Source organism: Triticum dicoccoides, chromosome 7A (assembly GCF_002162155.2).
Source record: "Triticum dicoccoides isolate Atlit2015 ecotype Zavitan chromosome 7A, WEW_v2.0, whole genome shotgun sequence".
NCBI classification, from domain to species: Eukaryota; Viridiplantae; Streptophyta; class Magnoliopsida; order Poales; family Poaceae; genus Triticum; species Triticum dicoccoides.
Window position 1 is genome coordinate 117,641,877 of NC_041392.1, and position 10,333 is coordinate 117,652,209.

The following is a 10,333-nucleotide window of genomic DNA, read 5'->3' on the forward strand; positions in this document are numbered from 1 at the left end:
AGACCCAAAGAATCAAGTTCCTGTAGTTTTTCTGTAAGAAGACCATATAGCTGCTTAGCCTTGGCCCGACAGGTCCCATCTGAAATAATATTTCCCAAAGACATACTGAAGACTTCCATAATTATGACGCTTTCGTTTCTTACATCATGAAACAATCATGGGTCTTATTCCCGAAGAGGATCATTGCTAAGTCATGTATCGTCCCAAAATCTAATTTGTGAACCATCTTTGGTAGAGAAGGTTTTAAAGCAAAAGAAACATGCTTCACCTTCATCAAACCTGCCAAGAAGTTTGAATCATGGGATTTTCACTGAACTTAGAGGTTCTACCATACACCATCGTCACTCAATCGGATGCTTGAGCTAACATTTGATAAGGAGGACAGTGCTTTCTGCGTAAACATATATACTAAGATGACACTTGTTCGTCGTAATTTAATTGGCATAGTGGCGAGGCTGGCCTTGCTGGGTCATGTCAATGGGTATATGACCGTTGTTGGTAAAAAATATACAAAAGAAATTTGTTTGAAAAGTTCTGACACTAGACAATCAAAAGGTATGAAAAAACTCAAATAAAGAATTTTGCAGGTTTCTCATCAGCTACCCCTACACGGTCTCTCGATTTCTCAAGTAACCCCAACTTGGGCCCCGTTCGGGTTGGAGGGAGAGAAAACTATGGGACTCATTGAAGGCATAGGATTGCTGTGGTAAAACCAAGGAGTGAAAAATGGAGGATAGAAACAAAAGGTTGGTGTTTAGATCAAAGGGGCGAGAACCATAGGAAATTGATGCTTGGGTTGATTAAAAAAATAGAACAAATGTGTTTTTTCGTACAGGCCACATGAAAAGAAACATTGTTTATTAACTGAGCTTCTCTCTTGCCTCAGCCTACGCGAGAAAAAAAAGAGATTGAGGCGGATATTTCTTTTCCTCTGGAATCGTGGGTATAGGCCCATCATTCCTTAGAAGTACTGTTCCCATTTCCTGCGTTCCGAACGCATCGACGGAGAGAAAAACTACAGGAATTGATTCTTTTGCTTTTTCCTGTAAGCCGAGCGGAGCCTTGGTATTTGTGCACGTATGCAATTTCCAGGTGTGGTCAAAGTCTGTTCTTTGTTAGGGTAAAACTATTCTCGCTGCCTCTCATTCGCTATATAGGTGTGTACATAACTGATCAAGCAACACAAGAGAGGTCATGCATTGCATTTCTTGCTCATGTAATTGCGTAGGAGAAATGCATTACGACTATATAGCATAGAGTCGAGTGTGGTAGGTGAGATCCAGAGTGGAATGTAACTCACCAATAAAGTGCATCGGTAGGAATTACTAGTATCACATGTATGAAGAATAATGACGTTGACTAATTGACCGGCTGATTAAAAAATCAACATTTGAAGCTTAATTGGTTGGATCTCGAAATGTTTTTTTTTGCGGGAGGTATCTCGAAATCCCTGTTCATAGACTTGACTAGCAAACGGGATATGCAATACGCATGCTATAATATTATACTGAAATATTTAACCACCTTTCAATTATTGAAATCATGTATACATATTGGCATACGGAAATTTAGAAATCAACGTGGCACTAGCAGCTAGTGCTGTCAGTGAACAAAACACAGACGGGGCCATCAAATTAGCTAAGCCTTAACTCATCCTCTTTAAAGGTCTACAGAGTTTTCTTTCCAACCACGCTTAGTGTAGATAGATGGATAGTGGCGAAAACGTATTCCCAATGTTTTCAACAGGGAGAGCTTTGTGTAGCGAAGAGACAACCAAATAGGGCACAAATGTTTATCGTGACCGACATCTAAGACCATAAGCAGGAGTAAGGGTTGCCTTGATAGCACTAAGCACATAAGAGTTTGGTTGAATCGTTATCTGAATAGATGCAAAGGTGAGAAAGCAGACCGACTTTCAGTTCAGTTCACTGCAACAGTTCTGAGGTTGGCCCTCAGGTCACCGTAATTGAAGTGGGCATCCCTGGACCCTGGGGCGTGTGCTACACAGTTCGCTCTCCAGAAAAGCTGCGACACCAACAGCTCCAGCTAGTGCTGTAGGTGAACACAAACAATCGAGTCACCAAATAAGCAGCTAGCCAAGAAATACAAGGCAACCGAATTTGGAGAAAATTGTGAAGCAGCACTTTGAAAGAGACGTATCTCCCAGAGATACCCAGCAGAAAGAGCATTGTTTAGCGCAGACACGGGTCACAATTAGCAAGCCCTTCTTAACCTAGCATGAAATTAATGGTATGCTACTTCTGATACATTTCTACACCTTGAAGATAAACATTAGCGGGCAAAGCAATGCTGGGAGCGGCTCGAAACAGAAGACGAGAAAAAACATAGTTCCAAGAAGCTCAAATAAAGCAGCTTGTAGAGTTTCTCGTCAAGGGAGTGAGAATACGGTTCTACAGTTTTACCATCACAAGAGTTCATCACCATGTCTCCAAGGTGGTAGTCCATGGATGAAGAATTGAGTTGCACAAACCAACAGAAAGCTATACAAAATTACGGCACCACTGTCACACTTTATTCGACTTTTTACTGTCAAAGTTGCATCAGGGGCAAGGCCATCACCGCGCCAAAAACAGAGACAATAACCACCATCAGCCAAAAGGGCACTCGCTTCTTCAGCTTCTTTTCGCCGCGGACCTCGGCCACTGGTCTTCCTATATTGTTCACCATAGCTGCCGCCTGCAGGACGGCGGCATGAGAAGGAGCTGGGGCATGGTTCTCCTGGGGTTCTGGTTCCGCGCCAGTTTGCTCCTTTTCTTGTTGTTGGTTATACTTCTCAACATACTCAGGAAACAGTTTCCTGAAGTGCGGGCAATTTTTGCTGTGGAACAAGAGCAGACTTGAGTAAACCTCATGGTTTGGAACAGGGAATATCTCGTGTGGAAGAAGGCGTAGTCAAAACAAGACACAAGAATAAATGTCATTTCAGAATAAGCCAACAAATGTCAGCTGTCTAAAAGTGAATTAGATATGCAGTGATTTGGCACTGGTACATTGAGTTCATTGCATTTGGGAAATACTGAATGAGATAGGATCACTTAAAAACAAAAAACCAAGATATTAATTATGGAAGCATATTTACTGAACAGTGAGCGAAAGCTACTGCTAATTCCTGCATCCGAAGGATTAACCTTTTTCTCAGTCAACACCCAAAAGAACTAAGCCTATCTTGCATATAAATGCATTTACCTCTCACAGTTGTAAGCAAGAGAAGCCTTTGCTAAACGCTTCTTCTCTCCATCTGTACTTCTGATGCTTCCAGTTGTAAGAGCATCATCCATCTACAAATACAAGAACAATTTTACAGTTTACATCAGAAGGCAAGAAGCTGGAAAATAGTTATGTTCTTTGGTAAACCAGATGATTCTAAGGGTATAAAAGAAACAGCAAAAAGCTGTACAAGCATATCTTTTGTACTTTAAGCACCAGAATACTAGATTTAGGTGACTAGCATGAAAATTAAGATTATCAGAAGAACTGAAACATTAACCAACAGTACTGCCTCCTTGCAAGTGAAATACCAACATTTATTGCGTAAAAACACTCAAAAGAATTACTTGCAGTAGTAATGTAGTGTTTAGTAAGTATTTATAGTACAAATTGCTAGGCTTGAAGAACAGTTCATCTCCAAAATATGTGTGTCAACAATTAAGAATTGAATTGAAGTTCTTTTGCCAACTCGTAGATGATGAAAAAGTAACAATAACTTACCATAAATGAGAGGAGTCCTGTTAGAATGCTGCAACACAAAGGCGTATGTCAGACCGGTGAAGAGAAAAGCACAAGAATACCATATAGCAAAATATATTCACAGATTGACAATGACGGATCACTTGTATCATTGGAAAAGTGAAGGTACACTTTAATTTGTTGCAAGTTCCAAGTTCTCAATGTTTTGTTCAATAAAAAGTTCGGTTGACTTCCAAGCAAACCAGAAAAGCATCATTCATGGATGTTCATACAGAATAAGAAAATTGCGGTTGAGCATTTAATTTGAAGGCAAGTAACTGAAGACCATAAACTCAAGTAGCTGATATTTGAAGGAGAAACATCTTATGGGGATACATCTAAGTTCAAACTTAGGAGCTGAAAAGCATGATTGGTTTAGTTACCCACAAAATATTTTAAAATATGTCAAATGAAAATACGTATTCCCCAGGCCTGGGAATGAGAAGACACTACTATCACTCACTCATCGAGGTATATCATTATGTGCATACCTTGCTACAGACCACATGGGATTCCAAGATTCTGGATGAACTGCAAAAACAAAGGAATATGAGAATTATTTCAATCCGATTAGAAAGGTAAAAAAAATCTGATTACAGTATGGTGCTTACAGTCACTCATTGATAGGCATATCCTTTTGTGAGGGGCAAACCTGCCGCTGGGGGTTGTCATGCTGAGCAAGAAAGACAAATTGTAAGTAGAAATCTAAGAAAAGTCCATTTATTAATTCGATATCAACATATTTTATCTAATCTATACCAATATAAAAAGACCCAAAGGGGCAGATCCAATTAATCTAGGCCATCAAATCATGTCAATCCAACGACCTAGACTACTTCAATGTCGAGCGCTCAACATGTTTAGCGTGCAGTTAATGTCATGCCAAAATATAGTGCTAATCACATAATAACATGCAAATAATATCCTACTTAATATCCGCATGCACTTAATATACTTCCAAATTAACGTGCATTGCACGTACACATTGACTAGTTGTTTTAAACATCCAAATAACAAGGAATTGTCGTTAAAAAGGGCACAACCAATGCTGTAATGTTTCAGTACCTGATACTTGGAGGTTTAAAAGGGTAATCAGAGGGAAATTTAAGCTTCCCATAGTAATATCCACCTTCAGGAGGAAAAAACAAGTGCAAAAAGACTGTTAAATAAGTGCAAAAAGACTGTCTGGCATAGGATAGTACGCAGAAGATAGTAGTTTCAAATATGTGTCATATTTACCTTCAAAGGGTGTGGCTATACTTCCTTCAAGTACAAAATCTGGCAACCAAAAGACAAAATTAAGTAACTGATAGTTTGATAACAAGCTTGAAAGTGAGCGAAAATAGACAGCACTGATAATAAGAATGCCAACAATGCAAATGACATACTCCCTCCGTTCCTATGAAGAGGGCGTATATTTTTTTCTCTGGATTTTTCTGAAAACAAGGTGCAGGGTGTGATTCAAATGCTTTTCTTCCTACAATACCCCTGGTTCTCCTCCTATAATCTCGCGCTGTACGTGTGAATTGGTTGCCACATGCAAGCTGGGAGAAAACAGCATGCATGTCAGGCTGCTTTTAATGCCATGCATGATGGCGCTACAGGCCAAGGGCACATACAAAGCTAGCCAGGATTATTGGGACTTGGAATTTTCCATGGTGGGCAAAGACGCTAGGCAGTAATTAATTAGAGGCAAGCTGGGAAAGAAATTTCTGGCGCTAGCTTTCCTTGGGGTTTGCAAACAGAAATTTATGCCGTCTTCATAGGAATGTAGGGAGTATAATTGGAAGACGAACAAGGATTAGACTTGCAGAAAAGGTTAATGTAAAATATCTGGCATGACAGCATTCATGTGGCTAGGTGTGTCACTCTACAAAGCACGGACACGGCTGATTCAGCCGATTTGCCGTCCTAGTATGGCGGGACATGGTGACACGCCATGATACGCATATCCCCTCATTACCAAATTTTGAAAGAAAGGACATAGCTGGGATACGCTGGGAATTGGAAGGCCCAATAACAGCCTCAGCCCGATACAAACCCTATTTTGCAGGCTCACACACACGCTCGACACAAAAGGAACAAGCTGCTCCAGGCTCCAGCGAACACTCCGCCGCCTGGACTCGACCGCCGCCGTTTCCAAAGTGCAGCAGACACGCGCTCGAGCAGGTAACCCCAAGCCCAGCAGCCTCTCCTCAACCTCTTCATCCCTTTGTGACTCCCTGTTGAGATGCTGCTGCTTGCTTCCCCATGCGGCAATGCCGTTGCTGCTTGTGTTTTAAATTAGCTGCATGATGTTGTGCTCACTTGAATGTTGGTGCTGCTGTTTGCTTGCTGTTAGGGAGCATGGCATCTGAGAACCCCACCGCCAGTAGCCAATCGTCCATGGGTGAGAGTGAAGGGCAGCCTGGTGTTGTAGATCCGAAATATCCTTTGTTTCTCATTGAGCACTTGAAAAGGGATGCAACAAATGGAAATGTGGCACTATTCTGACCTCATATTACATGGCCTATTTTTTAATTCTTTATATTTAGTCGTGTATCCCCGAATGGCTGTTTCTGGAAAATGACGTATTCCATGTCCTGGTATTCATGTCACCGTGGCCGTGTTTCCGTGTCCAGATCCGTGCTTTTTAGGTGTCACTCATTAAAATCAGAGTAACTAAATGTACACCAGTAGACAAGTTTAAAACTTCATAATGAAAAATTATTGACTAAATCTAACATGCATAATTTTATTTTTTTCACATAGTTGCCTAATGCCTAAAATGACCAGATCTGCAATTAAAATACACTCTTCAACATCAGCAGCGGAATAAGCAACTCGACAATTTGGGGCATAAACCAAAAACACAACGTTGTATTTCAAAATAACAATTAAAAATACCAAGACCCTGCAATATGTATCAAACTATCATGCAGCTTAATATAAGACTGGCAGGACACCTTGGCCATCATTGTACAAGTACAAACCAGACCAATTCAAAATCTGGTGGGGATTCAATGATGCGAGACAATGCCACAACCGCATGAGTTAATGTGATAACTGTTGAAAAATATCCAATAGCACCAAATATATCGTGGACCACTGGTGTGACACTTCCCCGTCTCCAAGTCCATGCCATTTTACCAAACAAGCACACAGATGACAATGATGCATGAGTAAGCTTTGGGCACAGGGAGGTGAGAACCACCACTTTTAGGAAAGGCGCCTACAAATCCAAACTTCTATATGCAGATTTTTCACACTGAATTTTTCGGAAGCTAATAACAGACCCTCCAGGCCACTTCCCGCGAGAACACCCGACTTTGGCTAATGACACGCAGGAGCTAATAAGCTTTTCCTAGCATCTCTACAGCATGTGCCTGAACTTCTTCCAGGGGCTAGGGAAAGCCCGAACCTACCCAAATCACGAGCCCAATTTACATTACAGGATTCTCGAGAACGGCAGAAGATTTTGTAGACAACAGATACAACAGGTGGCCATAGACACATTATAAAGATTAGCCCGACAATTTAAACCTTAAATTTCGATACTACAGGTGAGCAAACATAAGCATGCCCAAGTGCAATGCAAAAGCTTCATATATTACCACAACATAGCCACGCCCAGCAACGATTAACACAAACACCAAACCGCCAGTCGCAATCATGGTTCGCGAGCCCCAGGCGTTTCTCATCAAATCAAATTACGGTAAACACACATGCGCGGTAAGTGGAAGCTACTTACGCCACTCCAATATGTCGTTGGGCAGCGGGCGCGCCACGATCTGCGGCACCGGCTCCTGCAAGCATGCCAATCGCGTCAGAGCCCCTCCCAAAACCAAAACGCACCGCGCCAATCGCCACGAATCGAGGCAGGGGAAGGGGGAGCTCACCTTGCAGAGCGCGTGGTACTCCTTCTGGAGGCGCTTGAGGCAGCCCTTGTCGGCCATGGCGTAAACCCTAGGCGGCCGCGCCGGCCACCGTCCGAACCCCTAGCTCGCCCGAATCCGACCACCCGCGCGCGCGTCCCCCCCGCTCGATCGAGCCGGCGCCGCGGATCGAACCGGACGCGGTCCCGTCGCAGCTAATCGGGCGCGGGGGCTCGGGGATTGGGCGATTTGGGGGCGCGGGTTGGGGATTGGGGGCGAATCAGGCGGCGCGGGGGTGGGGGATCGGTGGCCGCGTACCCCGGTGGAGAGAGAGAGGGGAGGGGGCCAGCGTGCGGAGAAAGAGAGAGGGGGGAGGGGAGATCAGCTGGGTGTCTTATCGATGGTGCCCGATCTGCCTCGAGATTCGTGCTCGTGGCCGGTCAGGTCAGGACGGGACGGACGGACGGGCCGCTGGGTCGCACGCGTTTTCTGGATGGTTTTCGTTCAGGTCCACGCTCTCTCTCTTTCTCTCTCGTGGTTGTCTGTCAGCTTTTTCCGAATTAACGGCCGCTTTCGTGCTTCGCGTGCTGTCAAAAGGGGGAGTTAAATTTTACGGCTTTCCAGCTTTTTTTCGTCATGGCATGGCACGCTTTCGCTGTCGTGGGTGATTGTATTGTACCCCTGTGCCGCTGCGTCACACTGGTCGTCACAGACTTTGCTTAGCTTGTCGTTATCGTGTGGCTGAGTTAATCGTTTATATGAGTAAGAGGCTGTTTGGTTTGAGACTAACGGTGCGTTGGGTTCAACCCATGTAACGTATTCGGTTTGCCGTAACAAGACCCGTTGCTTCTGATTAATTTTTCGCAATACGTTGTTTGTTTGGTTGGTGCGACCAGAGTCCTGATTTCCTAATCACCTCTCTATCGGGCGGTTTTGATTTTCTGAAGCGCTGCATTGGAAAGTGCTACTGTGGAAAACGCTGACAGCGAAACAAATGCTAGCTATGGTTTCGCAAATCGCTGTAATCGGAAGCCGCACATTTTCGGCCGAACCAAACGCGTCGTAAGTTTGCCGAAGGTTGCCACACCTAAGGTTAGGCAAATTTGACCAATTTGGGTGGGTGTTTGGTTCAAGCCACCCCTTAGGCAAGTCACACTAGGGTCCCACATCACATACACTCAAAAAGTGTGGCAAGATCCCCTTAGGCAAGTGTGGCATGGTTAGGCCTAGAATCAAACAGCCCCTAAGTAAAAGAAAAAAGATGGCTCCATCGCGGCGGCGGACGGTCGAACGGTCGAACGGTGGGTGGGCGGCGATCGGGCGGAAGCAGTGGGAAAGGACGGGCTTTGAAAGTGGTGGGAATGTCCGATGCACCGCTCTGGTTGGGTTTTTTGGGTGGACCGGGCGTGCCAGAGTTCGACGTGGCGCATGTCTGGATGTTTGTAAATTCCCCCCTATATTTGGTTCCCGTTCGTAGGATTTCAGACATCCAGATCGGTTCGGACAAACTTGATGACCGGTGTTGGATGACAAGAAAATGTCTGGACTAGACAGCTCGGACATCTAGTTTTTAGGGGCGACTTGGTGAACCGTGTTAGAGTTGCCCTAAGTTATACACTTACACACAGAGGGTGACTTGGTGAACTATCCAACCCGGTGTTGCAAACCAGTATGTTCAAGCAAGAATGGTGTGGTCGTGAGGACATCCTCGTGGTGGACTTGTGTCCTCAGCCTCCGCCGTTGCGACAACGTCTGCTCCAGCATCGGCGCGGAGATTGGGAGGTAGTCCGGGAGCGGATGTAGATTGTGATTTGCATTGGCGGCATCCGAAAGATGGGGGATAGTGTGTTGGGTCGTGGTTCATGGAAGGCAGGTATGGTTTCCTCTTCCGACGTCTTAGTCATGTGGGGGTGCCAGATCCGGAGTTTGATGGCGTGTCCGGAGTGTTCCCTCATTCTGATTCGTTCAACGATGATGGATCCGCCTTTGGTGAGCCACCTTGGAGGTCAGCAAAGCTGCATATTAGTGAGGGAGCCACGCCAAGCTCGGGTGAGGAGGTGGTCCGTCCTTTGGTTTCTGTTGTGGTGGTGCGGAGGTAGGTGACGGGTGTTACTGAAGAAAATATGCCCTAGAGGTAATAATAAAGTTGTTATTTATATTTCCTTATATTATGATAAATGTTTATTATTCATGCTAGAATTGTATTAACCGGAAATTTAGTACATGTGTGAATACATTGACAAACAAAGTGTCACTAGTATATCTCTATTTGACTAGCTCGTTAATCAAAGATGGTTAAGTTTGCTAGCCGTGGACAAAGAGTTGTCATTTGATGAACAGGATCACATCATTAGAGAATGATGTGATTGACTTGACCCATCCGTTAGCTTAGCACTTTGATCATTTAGTTTATTGCTATTGCTTTCTCTATAAATTATGCATGTTCTTATGACTATGAGGTTATGCAACTCCCGAATATCGAAGAAATACTTAGTGTGCTATCAAACGTCACAACGTAACTGGATGACTATAAAGATGCTCTACAGGTGTCTCCGATGGTGTTTGTTGGGTTGGCATAGATCAAGATTAGGATTTGTCACTCCATGTATCGGAGAGGTATCTATAGGCCCTCTCGGTAATGCACATCACTATGAGCCTTGTAAGCAATGTGACTAATGAGTTAGTTACGGGATGTAGCATTACGGAACGAGTAAAGAGACTTGCAGGTAACG

At 44.1% G+C, this 10,333-nt stretch overlaps 1 protein-coding gene across 1 annotated transcript; it reads right to left on the reverse strand.

The window, feature by feature from the left end:
* Window positions 1-2,329: 2,329 nt before the first annotated feature.
* On the reverse strand, window positions 2,330-7,959 carry LOC119328559 (ubiquitin-conjugating enzyme E2 34-like). The gene is made up of 9 exons (XM_037601538.1): window positions 7,626-7,959; window positions 7,478-7,532; window positions 4,987-5,025; window positions 4,813-4,876; window positions 4,359-4,420; window positions 4,239-4,278; window positions 3,730-3,757; window positions 3,208-3,299; window positions 2,330-2,839 (listed from the first exon to the last, which is right to left on the reverse strand). Exons 1-9 carry the CDS (start codon window positions 7,680-7,682, stop codon window positions 2,551-2,553), a joined length of 726 nt encoding a protein of 241 aa, XP_037457435.1. The 5' UTR covers window positions 7,683-7,959; the 3' UTR covers window positions 2,330-2,550.
* Window positions 7,960-10,333: the final 2,374 nt, after the last annotated feature.

Bases quoted from the DNA above. Each gene is read 5' to 3' on its own strand.
- LOC119328559 (XM_037601538.1), bottom strand. From the start codon at position 7,682: ATGGCCGACAAGGGCTGCCTCAAGCGCCTCCAGAAGGAGTACCACGCG. The intron at 7,533-7,625 runs GTGAGCTCCCCC...GCATGCTTGCAG, and splicing joins AGTACCACGCGCTCTGCAAG to GAGCCGGTGCCGCAGATCGT. The intron at 3,300-3,729 runs GTAAGTTATTGT...TTGTATTTGTAG, and splicing joins CAGGACTCCTCTCATTTATG to ATGGATGATGCTCTTACAAC.